General features: G+C 36.1%; 1 protein-coding gene across 2 annotated transcripts in view; it reads right to left on the reverse strand.

The window, feature by feature from the left end:
* Positions 1-15,815, reverse strand: part of LOC127846728 (sodium/hydrogen exchanger 3-like) — an 88,607-nt gene that overhangs the window by 20,288 nt on the left and 52,504 nt on the right. For both annotated transcript variants that reach the window (XM_052378223.1, XM_052378222.1), the window contains exon 11: positions 5,899-6,010. In XM_052378223.1, the coding sequence (XP_052234183.1) occupies positions 5,899-6,010 (112 nt within the window). The remainder of the gene's footprint in view (positions 1-5,898; positions 6,011-15,815) is intronic.

Here is a 15,815-nt window from a genome sequence, read left to right on the forward strand (position 1 = left end):
GACAGACAGGCAGACAGACAGACAGACAGACATCCCTAAACTTTGTATTGGAAGGGGGGGGGGAATTTAGGTCCTTAAATCAGAACCAGGATATTTCATAGTTTTAGAAACGTCCACATGAAATTATTTTCAAATGCGTAATAAGACGATTTCTAAACTTAAAATTATAGCATTATTATTTACTGAGTTTTAATGAGTAGCTCAAACTACCTCTTAGGAAACTCTGACCACTTACTTTGAATATTTCTTTAATTCCATTTATAATTATTCTGTAAAATAATGAATTCTTGTAGAGCATGAAGCTATTAGGAACTGTCAAAAAGAAGTCTTATCTAGTGTACACTATTGTTGTGTTAGTAATACTGGTAATAAAGAAAACAAACTGTATTATACCTCAGAGAACAAAAAACACTTCCAGACACATCAGAAATGAATGAAAACCAATACCAGATGTATTTGTGGTGATAATCACCACCTGTCACATAACAAACCAGATGGAGACTTAACTGTGACGTAGCTTCGCAATAATATGTGAATATCTTCCTACGATGACAGTGACATTTACGTCAAACCACCAGGATTGACAAAAAATAATGGACACAAAGATTGTATTTACGTATACTAACAATTATATGAGCCGTGCTGTGTGAACAGGAGGTTTTAAAGATGTGCCTAGTGGCGTCCCAGATAAGCCTGTGCAGTCATAAACTAGATTTTTGCTAAGAAGAGACTTTCTTTAAATGAAAATATCATAAAAGCGGAAAGTGTCACATTGCCCACATTCATTAAACCCATTTTCCACAGAGCATGGCCAATAAACATGTAGATTGATTTATTTGGGTTAAAAAAGAGTTCCCAACATAATTTATAATTTTATATGAACATGAGTTCTCTATTTCTCTATAAACCAACGGAAAGCATAAAATAAAATGTTCAATAAAAAAGCTCTATTTAGAATCGTTATTGTCAAATATTTAGTAGTTTAAAAATGTTCAAAGCCAATCACAAAGCAGAGCTGCCACCTGAAAAACTCAGGTCATCCTTACTTACTTTGAAGTCATCATACTTTCTCATGTTTTATGATAAACCCCCACAAAGCATGATTTTTCTCCAAATAAATTGAAAACATCAAGCTTTTTTTACTTTTTTTGGCAAAATAAATGGTGTTAATACATACATAACCCCAATATGCAAATATGTATATTAACACCAGACGCAAAAAACTATGTTTTGCTGAAAATTAATGAGTACAATCAACTGAAAGGCACTTGCAGGCATGGCTTAGCAACTGTTACAAAATGAAGGCATTGACAGATCTGAAAATGAGAACAGCTGATTCAATGAGTATTTTTAATATCATATCTTTAGCCCAGCAACAATTAGACAATTTGGAAGGGCCAAATGAATTACTTTCCTGATATTATGTTAGATATTCCAATAAACCCATTTATGCCTAGCGTCTTAAGAAAAAAGGACTTGGCAAACAGCATAGACCTCGATGATCCACCGCATGATGCGGGGTCTCATCAGGGTCTGCGCTGTTTGCTTAAAGGAATTTCTGTAAGAAATATTCTAAATATAGAAATAAATATACTTGACATCCCCAACTTTGGAAATAAATTGATCCAATTTAAAAGGATGGGAGAGTCCACTAGTCATAAATGGGTTAAACCAAACATAAACATTTTTATTCATAACCTAAGTGTACTTAAAACACTATCAGTGAACATGATTGTGTGGTTTCTGCGCTCTGTACAATTTTTTGTTAATAATATGCTGACTTTCATAGACCATGATAAATAGAAACCTTCTTTCATGATTTGGATGTTTAAATGTCAGATAACAAAACAAAAGGACAGAATATGACCAAGTGCACCAATCTTGAATCTGTAACATAATTATGATGTCATAGTTATCAGTCCAGACCAACATACAGGGCTCAAACTACAGTTATCTGAAAAGTAGCCCTAGATAACAGCCTTGACACAGAGGTAGTTGTATTGATAGGACATGACCCAATCTGCTGACTAACACAATAATGGTCATGGGTGAGCAAATGTATATGACCACAAATCCAAATTAAAAGCCAATTAGGCAGTTGTAATGCCCACTTGGACTGCTCAGCACAAATGATTTATACCCAGCATATAACATGGTCATTCCCTATTTTTCCAAAAAAAGCAGACTTTGAAACCTTGACCTTACATTATGACTATGATGTCAAAGGTTTTTGTGTCACTCATATCATCTCAAAGATGTATGCTAAGTTATTTCCACAAGACAAACCAACCAGCCCATATACAGACAGAGAGATGGTATCACTCTTTGATGTCTATATCACCCAAATCATGATCCGGACTTTGTTTTTGTGGTTACATATATAGTGGGGTTACAATAAATCAAGGTGACATGTTTCTAAAATAGCTCTCTCAAGAAAAGTTAATTTGCTTAAAATGAAATAAAAAACAAGGAACCACATTTTGACTAGCAATAAAAGTGTCACACTAATGCCATACAACAAGGCGATTGTTTGTCTTTCAAAAAAATCATGCAGACTTGGAATCATTTATGTTTTGACTGACATATGAAGCAAGCAAACACTTAAACACAAACTCTTTTAAGGAGACTGATTGGGACATTTTTAAGTGTGTCAGTAAATCTCTTTTATAACTCGATTTTCAGCAAGGAATTGTAGAGCTCCATTACACATGTATAATGAAGAGAATATAAGTTGAGAAACAAAAATTGAAAGATTTTTTTATCACCAGCAGGGCTCGAACTGTCGTCTCTGGGATAAAATAGTTATTGTCTTAACCACTTGGCCATCTAGACTACAGTCATGATACATGAAGTCATTTCATCCTTGATAGAATTAATATTGATTTACATTGATAACATTTGATAGTGTTGTAAATTTGAAATGATGATAATTCCTAAACAAACCTGTATTTTCAGTGCGAGTCTATGGAAGCACGCACACACTCATGCTCATAACAAAGGACACAGGTCTACCATTTCTACATCCTATGCCTATTGGCTAGCCATAACAAAAGAGCCATCATGGCCCTGAAGCGTTCTCCTGAGTTCAAGACTAACAAATGGGCCTTGCCTTGTGAAAAAGGGGTTTAATGCATGTGCTTAAGTCTGCACAGGCTAATCAGGGACGACACTTTCTGCTTGTATGATATTTTCTGTTAAAAGAAAGCCTCTTCTTAGCAAAAATTTAGTTTAGGCGTGAAGTGTCGTCCCTGATTAGCCTGTGCAGACTGCACAGGCTAATCTGGGAAGACACTTTACGCACATGCATTAAACCCCTTTTACACAGAGCACGGCCCAAATTATTTAAGACTTGACCTGGTGACATTATTGTTTACCTCACTTGACCCAGAGACGGTTCATAACAAAATTTGCAGACAAAATTCAAGCACTTTCTGAGCATTTTATAAGGTCTAAAAGCAAAAAAAGGCACTAATTTATTGTGTATAACAAGTCATTTTATGCAGCCTACATAACACAGTTTATCAACACTGCTATTGCTCATAAGATCAATATTTCATTAGAAAAATTCCGATATATATTTATGAATATTTCCACTTACATGACTGGACTTATATTTAAATTGAAACAGTTTTCAAGTTAACCTCTTCGTATATGATATGCCTACTACTGGCATGAAACATTTTGCAACACGTCTGCTTATGAAAGATTATTGGTTGTCTTAGAATGAGGGGCGCAATTTACCATCTTTAAAGAAAAAATTAGTTCAAGCTAGGCAAAAATACGTGTTCAATAATTTTAATTTTGAACATTTTATTTACAGGGGTTGTAGTGAGCCAACATAACCAATCCTAAAAATATGCTGTGGTTCTTAAAATGTTAAATAGAAGTATGCTTCTCCATTGATGCCATGATTTCACAATTAAACACAATTTTTTTGATGATTCAAGGGTCATAACTAAGGAGTGTCTGGGTCAATTTGGTCGATTATCCAACTTAAGCTAGATGTTATTGCCTTACACATTTGTGTGAAGTGTGACGAAGATCCTATGACATTTGCTCGAGTTATTGAGCAGAAACTGGAAAAATCACAATTTTACAATGATTCAAGGGCCGTAACTCAGGAGTGTCTGGGTCAATTTGGCCGATTATCGAACTTGATCTAGATATTATTGTCTTTCACATTTCCATGAAGTTTGGTGAAAATCTGATGACAATTGCTTGACTTATTGAGTGGAAACTAATCCGGACAAACAGACAGACAGACAGACTAACTAACTCACAGACGGTGAGATTTTAAAATGCCTATGTTCTGGGGCCATCAAAATACCTGTATGGAGATTGAGGGTACATACCTGTATGGAGATTGAGGGTACATACCTGTATGGAGATTGAGGGTACATACCTGTATGGAGATTGAGGGTACATAGATATTTGAATATGCATAGGATGCTCAGAATCTGGTTTCCCAGATTTTCAACTTTCATCCAATTTTGAGTCAAATTCAAGCACTTTCTAAGCATTTTTTTTTCAAGATTATGGAACTAAAACTTGGCCTTGATATTGTGAAGTAAAACTTGGCCTTGATATTGTGAAGTTAAACATTCTGACCAAGTTTCATCAAGATTGAGTCATAAATGTGGCTTCTTAAGTACCGGTAGTTGTATGGGTTTCCTTAGTCATAAATGTGGCTGCATAAGTACCGGTAGTTGTATGGGTTTCCTTAGTCATAAATGTGGCTTCTTAAGTACCGGTAGTTGTATGGGTTTCCTTAGTCATAAATGTGGCTTCTTAAGTACCGGTAATTGTATGGGTTTCCTTAGTCATAAATGTGGCTTCTTAAGTACAGGTAGTTGTATGGGTTTCCTTAGATTGAGTCATAAATGTGGCTTCTTAAGTACCGGTAGTTGTATGGGTTTCCTTAGATTGAGTCATAAATGTGGCTTCTTAAGTACCGGTAGTTGTATGGGTTTCATCAAGATTGAGTCATAAATGTGGCTTCTTAAGTACCGGTAGTTGTATGGGTTTCATCAAGATTGAGTCATAAATGTGGCTTCTTAAGTACCGGTAGTTGTATGGGTTTCCTTAGATTGAGTCATAAATGTGGCTTCTTAAGTACCGGTAGTTGTATGGGTTTCATCAAGATTTAGTCATAAATGTGGCTTCTTAAGTACCGGTAGTTGTATGGGTTTCCTTACATTTGCCTTGGGACCTAGTTTTTGGACACGTGTGACCGATTTAACCTTGGCCTAAATAAGATTGAGAAATAAAAGTGGACTTTAGAGTAGTTTTTTTTTACCTCATTTTGCAGGTCATTGCAGGCATGTGACCCAGATTTAAACTCTCAGTATTGTCAAGATAAACATTTCGAACAAGTTTCATCGAGATTGAGACATAAATATAGGATCTGGCATGAGTTGTCATATCATACCATATTTTATTAAACGAGTTAAAGAATTTTGTAAGTAAGCTCGCCTTAACTAACGAATTTCCTGGACGAGTTTAATAAAATATGGTATGATATAACAACGAGTGTCAGATCTTTTTTATCACATGCTTTTAAATGAGCAAATTAAATAAATATTTACGCAGACATAATGATTAATCCCGAATGTCGTTTACATTTCGTGACAACATTTCAGCAAAATAACAAAATGCGATTGGTCAATAAACGAAAACAAAGCCAATGAAAACGCTAAAAAATGTTGTATTACACATGTGTAGTATAAAAAAATATGTAATGGTTTTATTACATGGGAAACAGGGTATGGCATGTGAAAAATGTGGCCTCTGGAAAAGTAACAAGGCTTTTCTTAGATCTATCCTAAAGTGAGTTGATTATAACAAACTTCATTGCATAAGCATTTAAAAATATGAAGTGCAGTTATGACTATGACCTACTTTTCTGGACTTCACTGTTGGAATGCTCCTCAGGACTGTCTGGATTTCGTTGGTAAACCACGCGGTCCACGCTTTCTACTGAGTCAGCAACGTTGTTACGATCCGTCTGCCACTGTGAAACGAACAGAACACATATTATCTTTGACTATTAAAGCTTAATAAGTATAAAGGACTGTTTTTCAAAATCAAAATTCTTATCTTAGTTGTACGGAAAAAAAAGTGAATAAAATGATTTTTGCTAACAAAATAAGAGAACATTAATACTGATATTTTCAGAATTGTTTACTTGTTTTTTATTTTGTAAAATCACCTATCCTTTACTTAAGGAGTCTTTTGAAGCAACCTCAAGGTACCTTATAACATGTTAAATACAGCAAATAGATCTTTATTCAGGCCCGTATCCAGGCACTGGGCCCAGGGGCCCGGGCCCCCCCCCAGCCGGCTGTCGAGTTATGACTTTTTAAATAATGGGCCTACTGCAAATTTTTCTCATATGAAAGGGCCCATAGTACACTTTCCCGCAAAACAAATTCGCAGATGTGTTTTATTGCCCCTGATACACAAGGGGATTAGCGCTAATTTACTCGCCAGTGGAGATAAGCCCCTAGGCTATGTTTTCTTTATTACGTACCATGAGGATCTAAAGTCACGAATTCTTCCTTAGGAATATAGAAATCTTCCTAAGGAAGAATTAAATCTTATATAGTCTGTAACCTTCAAATTAAAAACCGTGAACGAATTAATGACGTTCGTTCATGAAAATCGCGCGATTGTTCAAGATATTATTGACCAACAAAACGGCAATTCATGTCTTGATATAGGATATTACCTCTATACCTTTCTAGTCATTTGATTGACTTCCATTCACTGGGAAAAAAATAAGAGCAGGAAATGGTATTCTAACACAGTACCTCAATCCGGTTTAGTGTCATATTATCTGAGTCGTGGGCTATTTATGTTTTCAAATATCTAGGATTGGATGTTTTATCATATTTTTTGGGTCAACGTTTACATTGTGCTACATCCTCGTGTCATAATATCAGATTACAGGAAGCACAGCAGAGGACATCCGTAGAACGACTGTTCATAATAGATGTACATGTAGCTGATGACGCACATCAAGCGCAGGATGGTAAACTAGGTGAATATTTTAATATTCATGTATAACAATTTATTCATACATACATTTTCCGCTGATGAAGTGCGGCGTAAACTGTATAGTAATTTTTTGATCACGAAGGATTCTGTGGGGTTTGTCAAGTTGTACAATTTATGTACAATTATAAACTGAACTCCGACATAAAATTCATAAAATTATATTTACTTATAGCTATTTTGTCGTAGTTATTTTTTAATATAATAAATTAAGCCTCGTTCTGGGAAATCTGGTCTTAATGCATTTGCGTGGAGTTTCGTCCCATATTAGCCTGTGCAGTTCGCATAAGCTCGTCAGGGACGACAATTTCCGCTCTTTTGGTATTGTTTGTTTAAAAGAAGCCTCTTCTTAGCAAAAATCAAGTTAATGTTGTCCCTGATTAGCATGTGCGGACTGCACGGCTAATTTGGGACGTTACTTTGCGCACTTGCATAAATATTCAAACAAAACATACGCCTCAGTATATGCAGGATCTTTGTGCATTATGATATATCTTGTTACGACTAAACACCTTTCTACCGTCCCGGTTATTTCGCTGACAGGACCGGGGGGTTTGATTTCAAAGAAAAAATACTAGTTGGGTATATGTCAGTTACTGACATATAACCATAATAGTATTTTCTCGTTGAAATCAAACCTCCTCTAAAGTCATACTTTAAGTTACATTTCTGTGCAAACTGTGTTGTAGATGATAAACATTTTATTATTTATTTACTTTGAAACTTTAGAGGAGGTTTGATTTCAAAGAAAAAATACTACTTGGGTATATTTACTGACATATAACCATAATAGTATTTTATCTTTGAAATCAAACCTCCTCTAGAGTCATTCTTTATGTCACATATATAAATAAAGGTTTTTGATTTTCAAAGGTTGCTTTTCCTTCTTCACCAAACATCATACATTTCTGAAATCTTTAGACTTCAGAAAGATGTTGATTTACTTGTAATATACCATAACTTTATATCACAAAATAAGGTTTTTATACGCATTAAAATTCACCTTGAACAGTGCCAAATAAAAAAAATATAAGGGAGGGGAAACCCCTCCCGCACCATCCCAACTTTGGCCCCCCCAGTTAAAAAATCCTGGATACGGGCCTGTTATTATGTAAATTGACACAGCATTTGCTGTAACATCAACTACAGTGGAAGTCAGCTTTTGAAATTTTCAAACAAGGGATTTCCTGTTGTTATTTTTAACTGTGCATCTGTCGGTCATCCATTAGATCAATAAAACCTTCCTCGTTAAATTTTTAAAATTTTCAGTTGACAACTTTTAATCTTCAAAGTTGCTTACAAACAAAAACACTGTGGAAAACACATGACCATCATTGCCTTTGCAAAAACAGGAGTCCACAATGTCAGGTAAACAAATGCAGACTAAATACCAAGCATGTATTTAATATTGTAAAATACATTTTTATAGTTGTTTTCCAATACATTCAATATACAAAGAAAACAGAACAAGACTATTGCCAAGCAATATAAGTCCCCTACTGGTGAAACTCCACCATGTTCAGCAATATTTCTAGTCTATTTGTTGCCGTAGCAACCAGAATTCTTAATGTAGCAACAAAATGAAATGACGTGCATAATCTCTATATTGCCATCTGTCCATGTTTCAAGTTTCATGAAAAAATATGAAGAACTTTTTAAGTTATCGCAGGATCCAGAAAAAATGTAAAGGACTGCATGACGCACAAAGCGCAAACCACAAGTCCCCTCCGGTTTCACCCGTAGGAGACAAAATAATACTGACTACCTCTCATTAAACAGTTTACAAATTTAATAACAAAAATGAACATATGTGTCGTGTTCTGACAAAACTGGGCATAATGCATGTGCGTAAAGTGCCATCCCAGATTAGCCTGTGCAGTCCGCACAGGCTAATCAGGGACGACACTTTCTGCCTAAACTTGATTTTCGGTAAGGAGGGACTTCCTTGAAACTAAAAATACCATTAAAGCGGAAAGTGTCGTCCCTGATTAGCCTGTGCGGACTGCACAGGCTAATCTGGGACGACACTTTACGCACATGAATTAAGCCCAGTTTTCTCAGAACACGACACATATGTATCTAAAGTATAATCTTTTTCCTAATACATTAAAATAATTAGGCTTCCAATAAAATATGTTATTAATACAAAAGTTACTGATCTCTGCTCCACTTTACACATGGATACACATGACTATGATTCTTTCAACATAATGTATGTTAAAAAACAAGATTAATGTTACCTCTGCATATGCCATGGACATATATTGAAAACAAACTATCACGTAAGGCAAAACAATCTTCCTTAAAGTACAACATATCTTTGACTGAACTATACCATAGCAAAACATTATATATAGTGCCACTTGAAAATTTGTAAAAAATGTGTATCAACAAAACTTCTTACAAACAAGTTTTTTTCTGGCGTTAAGCATATAGCTGGACATTGTACTTTTATCATTATTTACTGAATGGAAAGGAAGGAAGGGTTGATAACATACCAAAAACAGGCTGAACCACAGTGAACTTTGAGGGTTTACTGGTACACCACAGAACAATTTTATCAGATAGATAAAGAAACAATCAGCTTGTACCATGGTCTTTCACTAAACCTTAGATTTAAAGCTGCCTTGATTTAATATCAGTAATTTCACTGGCTGACCTTGTGACCTAATTATTTTTCAATTCAATGGATCAATTTATCATAAGGTTAAAACACACCTATTTATCAAAGGCTTCAAGCTCTGTTAACATCATCAATTAATAGGTTTACTTTCAATATTTAGGTAAATAAGGCATATTTGTCATAATTAAGAAGAAGTGCTTACTGAGGCAGACATTTTTTGAAACTATACATTTTGACATAAGCCACTCAGTCAAAATCAAAAGGGACTCTTGAAGCCTTAATACAATGTCACATAGTGAGTCATCTTAACTGCTGAACATCAACAGTTAAAGCAATCCCCTTCACAGCAAGGCCGGAGTTTGTACTGTTACATAAAATGCCCAAGAAACAAGAAGCTGTGGCAGACAGTGTATCCATTGTTGTCAAAGAGTAGATTTAGATTTTGCTATTTAAAAGTCTTCAGAAAAACATACAGAAAAAACTGGCACAGACAGTAACGAAAGTCAATTATAAACAAAATCATCCAAACGCTTTCACTTCTAAACAAGACTATTGCCAAGCAATATAAGTACCCTACCGGCTCAACCATTGTCAGAAATATTTATTTAATTTTTTTTGTTGTTGCCATAGCAACCAGAATTTTTTACGTAGGAACAAAATGAAATGACGTGCATAATGTCCTTGTTGCCATCTATCCCTGTTTCAAGTTTCACGAAAAAATATTAAGAACTTTTAAAGTTATCGCAGGATCAAGAAAAGTGTGACAGACAGACTGACAGACTGACAGACACACAGAGCGCAAACCATAAGTCCCCTCCGGGACTAAAAAGCAAGCAATTTTACAAGTTCAGATTATTCAAGCGTAGTATTTCGCCTAAACAAGCATATTAAAATGATTAAATCCTGTTCAACTGAATATGCTGGTTAAGTCGCCAGCCACAATGAGTGACGAAGAAGAACCCGATTCAGATGGAAATGATTCGGATATGACAAATCTATGTGTAATTTATTGATAATTATCAAAGGACCGTCAAAATTTGATGACAATGAGTTGATGATCTTGCTAGGGTTTGCAAATTTTTGTTCTCTCAGATGAACACAGTGGGTACGAAAAAGTGCAAATGTACAGAGTGCACATATCCAGTTTAATTATGTTTGCTCATGGGGTAAACAAGAACATTTGAGGTGATATATAGTTTTTCTTGAATAGTTGGCACATTTATGAGTAGATACGTACAGCAACAAGGGGGGCTAGGTACTGGAAGTTTGATTATTGCAGCTAAAGTGACATCATGCACATATTGAAGTACTTAGTGCGATGAATGTAAATGTTTGATCGTTCTTTGTATCTTCATTTAAACAAGAGATGTGTTTGTCAGAAACACAATGCCCCCTATTACGCCGCTTTGAAGCCATATATTTGACCTTTGACCTTAAAGGATGACCATGACCTTGACCTTTCACCACTCAAAATGTGCAGCTCCATGAGATACACATGCATGCCAAATATCAAGTTGCTATCATCAATAATGCAAAAGTTATGACCAAGGTTAAAGTTTTGGGACAGAATGACAGACAGACAGACAAACAGAATGACAGACGGACAGGCCAATACAATAATGTCATGACCCCATGTTGACATTTTTATTAAATAGGTCACGAGAACATGTTTGTTTTTGTGACCATGTTTTACATTTTAACTCTATGTCAAGTGTTATTTCTTATTGCATTCAAAACTAAACATCTTATTATCAACATCTACTATGCTTAATTTACCGTTTGTATGGTTCATATCCATGTAAAATCCATTTTTGTTGGTCACTACAATCACATGTTTGTATAGACGCCATATTTAAAGGAAGTGACTTTTGACCTTTTGTTGAATTATGGGTAGTGTACATTGACGACCTCTGTCAAACTTTGTCAGCAGACAGTTAAATCTCGTATTTTCGTACTAGATTTATACATCATGCGAAGGTTTGATTTTTATCAAATAATTACAGTCATGTGTATTTATATGTTCTTAACCTGATTATAATACTTAAAGAAACATTTCCAGTCATTTTAATAAAGTTTTACTGTTTAAACTTAAGGCGGTAACTCTGTTTATTTTGAGGTGATCGGTTACGCTCGGAAGACGCGCGAATGGTGCGCGGTTGAGTTATTGCTCGGATTAATGTTATGACCGCGCAAGGCTCGGACTTGCTCGGAGCCCTAGTATATAAACCCTGGTAATTTCACAGTCAAGGACTCTGATTTTTTTGGAATTAAAGGCACATTCTTATTACTAAATTTTTCTCGAATAAATATTATTTTTAGGCATTTTCATTAAAAGTAAGTTAGAAACATTATTCATATTTTTGCATATAATAGAGTTTTTGCATAAGATTTAAGACTAAGGTATAGGGATATTTAATCCTACAGTTTTAAGATTGATTGAGCATTGTAAATGTGAGTTTGAGAATTGTATTATTTATGATAAATTGTTGAATGCATTGATGTACTATTGATGCAAGTTAGTTAAGAATAAAAATTTGTTGAACTTTATTTGGTTGTTTATTATAATTATTATTTGACAGGCTATTATCTTCAGTTTATTTTAACAGAGTCCATTTTATTTAATATGTTTAAATACAACTTAATGAAAGAAAAGTTGGTTTAACACCAAGATTAGGCCCGCTATCACATTGCGTTAAGGAAAAGAAACAGAAGAACCGCTCGGCTCGTTACATATTTATGGTGGCAGCTGCGGGGATAAAGTAACATCTTTATTCCAGTGATAAAATTCACACCTCAAACAAAAATGTCAGATACTGACACTGATCAAGAAAATGAAGTTTTCTTCAGGGATGAATTACAGCAAAGGGAAAGAACAACTAGTCATCAAGATGACCAAGTCCATGAAGAACAAGAACCTACAGAACAGGATGATCAATGGTTAAAGGCAGCATTTGGAAAATTAGTACACATGCAAGGCCAGATGGTTGAAACACTAGAAGGAGTCAATAAGATGATATCAAACATTCAAAGGCAAAATGAAAGTACAGTTCTTGTACAGAATAGCAACATTCAGCAACAAAATGATCTCCCCTCTCTTCATAGAAACAATAATTTTGCAGGAGAACCTGCCATACAGCACAACATGTTACCTAGGTCAAGCATAAGCTACTCCAATCATAAATGTAATAACAGCACTAAAATTCCACCTTTCAATGGGAAGGATGAATGGAAAGTATGGTTCAACTGATTTGAAACTATTGCAAATAGACAAGGTTGGAATGATGAAGAAAAGCTAGACCATCTTCTACCAAAACTACAAGGATCAGCAGGGGAATTTGTTTTCACACAACTACACAGAGAGACCTTAGATAATCATGATGAACTAGTTACGGAAATCAACAATAGATTCAGAATAATAGAAACTCCAAGAACGTTTGCAGCCAAATTTAGTCAAAGAGACCAGAAACAAAATGAAACAGCAGAAGAATACGCCGCTGAACTCAAGAGGCTGTATGATCGAGCGCACAAGCGTCGGGATGGAGCAACAAGAAAAGAAGATTTGGTAAGAAGGTTCCTTGACGGACTGCGAGATGAAGATGTAAGGTGGGAAGTAGAGTATGTGAAAGAGCCCAGGGATATCGATGAGGCAGTTTATCACGTAGTTAACTACATTCAAACTAGGAAGCGTCATCAAGTAGGCTCTAATCGGAGACAACGCCCCGTGCGCAGGACAGGTGGCACAGAAACAGATGAAGCAGACAGTGAAAATGAAAGCGATTCCATTCCAGTTGAGTATGCATTCAGGGTGCCAAACAAGAGACATGTCAAGTGTCGTGAAAAGACTCAAACCAACAGAAAAGAGAATCAAACAGTAAGGAAAACAAGTGTCAATCAGGCTCAGACCAAAACAGAGGTCAAGGAAGATGTATTACAAGCTTTGATACAAAAAATAGAAGAACTAAGCAAGAAGGTGGAGACGGTAAATAATAAATCAACAAAAGATGACAACCGCAGAAGCTTTGTGAGATGTTACAACTGCAACGGAGAGAACCACTTTGCAAGAGAGTGTCCAAATAAACATCAGCAAGTAAACAGACCATTATACCACAGTTTTGGCCCTAACAACAGAAATAACCTATACCCAAACCCGAAACAAAGCAATCAGCCATTTAACCCAAATGCGCAGACTTTTCAACAACCTTTAAACTACAAAGGACCCAACCAAACGGCCGGGGGGAGGTCCCAATAGAAAAAAATGGCCTAGATCAACAAAAGAAAGAAGAGCAAATAATAAGAAGAAGAAAGCCTGATAGTAGTGGGGTATATGTCAAAGGCAGTATACAAGGGATGAATTTGACCTTTACAGCCGACACAGGAGCTACAAGAACAATAATTTCTGATAGAATTTACAACAAGATCGATCCCAAGAAAAGGCCGGAATTAAGAAAAACAGCTTGTTTAACAGGGGCAGGGGGAACTAGATTAAAAGAGTATGGAAAAGCAAACTTCAACATTATATTGGGGGACATCAGTTTGACAAGAGAAATAATAGTAGCAGAAATAGAAGATGATGCATTGCTAGGAATAGACATCTTACAAAATGATGAAGGAGGGCCAGCAGACCTATTACTGTCAAGAGGAGTGATTCTTTTTCAAGGGAAAGAAATACCATGTATCCAAGTGGGCCTGAAAGAAGAAATCAGAAAAGTTCGAGCTGCAGATAATTATACCATACCAGGACAGAGCGAGGCCATAATAGATGTCATGGTAGACAGATTAGAAAGCGACGACCTCATGCAAGACACAGAACTCATTATAGAAGCAACAGATCATTTCAAAGAGACATACCCTGTGCACATGGCATCTGTTTTGGTTGACATCAATACTGCACCGACATGCAAAATCAGGATATTGAACCCTTTTCTTACAAGTTGGTCGATAAAACAAGACACCATTATAGGGCAAGCAGAAAAGATAGACCATATTAAAGGGACAGTAGTAGAAAAAGAGCATAGTGACGAGGAAGACAACTTTATAAGCGTACGAAGAGTTACTATCAAACAAGATGAGCCTACAATAACAAGAGCCACAGAGATGAACACCAAGAAGAGCTTTGAGGTGCCAAGCCACTTACAAAGTATGTATGAAAATGCATGTAAAAATAGGAGTCCTGAAGAAAAGTTAGAAATTGCAAAACTACTCTGCCGCTTCAAAGATAGTTTTTCCAAAGATGACCTTGACCTTGGTGTAACCCACCTAACAGAACATTCAATCAATACAGGAAATGCAGCACCTATAAGGCAGCAACCAAGACGCGTCCCAATGGCATTTGCTGATGCTGAAAAGAAAGCTATACAATAGCTTCTAGACAAGGGAGTCATCAGAAAAAGAACATCTCCATGGGCAAGTCCAATAGTACTTGTCAAGAAGAAAAACGGGGAAGTGCGACCGTGCGCAGACTACAGAAAGGTCAATGAACTAGTCAAACCAGATGGTTTCCCTATCCCCCGGGTACTAGATTGCTTAGATGCAGTTGCAAATGCCACTTTATTTAGTACTTTTGACCTCACAAGTGGATATTTCCAAATCCCACTTAAGGAAGAGGACATCCCAAAGAGTGCCTTTGTGTGCAAGTATGGACAATTTGAAATGCTCCGACTGCCATTTGGTCTAAACTCAGCGGCTAGTACTTTTCAAAGAACTATGCAGTTAGCATTACAAGGTTTGCAATGGGAAACCTGTCTGATCTATATTGATGATATTATCGTGTTTGGCTCTGACTTCAGGCAACATATGGAAAGAATTCAACAAGTTCTAGAGAGAATGGAGGCAGCAGGACTCAAGTTACGCCCAGACAAATGTGAGATGTTGAAAGAGGAAGTGGTATTCTTGGGACACATTGTTTCAAAAGAGGGAGTTCGGCCAAACCCTGCAAACATTGCAAAAATAGTAGAATGGCCAGTACCAAAGAATGCAAAAGAAGTAAGGCAGTTCACAGCCATGGGTTCATACTACAGAAGGTTTGTGAAAGATTTTGCAAGCAAAGTTAAGCCAATGACGGAATTGACAAAGAAAGACAAGAAGTTCAAGTGGGACGACAGGTGTCAGCAGTCATTTGAAGAACTCAAGAGAGAACTGA

This window comes from Dreissena polymorpha, chromosome 9, assembly GCF_020536995.1.
Source record: "Dreissena polymorpha isolate Duluth1 chromosome 9, UMN_Dpol_1.0, whole genome shotgun sequence".
NCBI lineage: Eukaryota > Metazoa > Mollusca > Bivalvia > Myida > Dreissenidae > Dreissena > Dreissena polymorpha.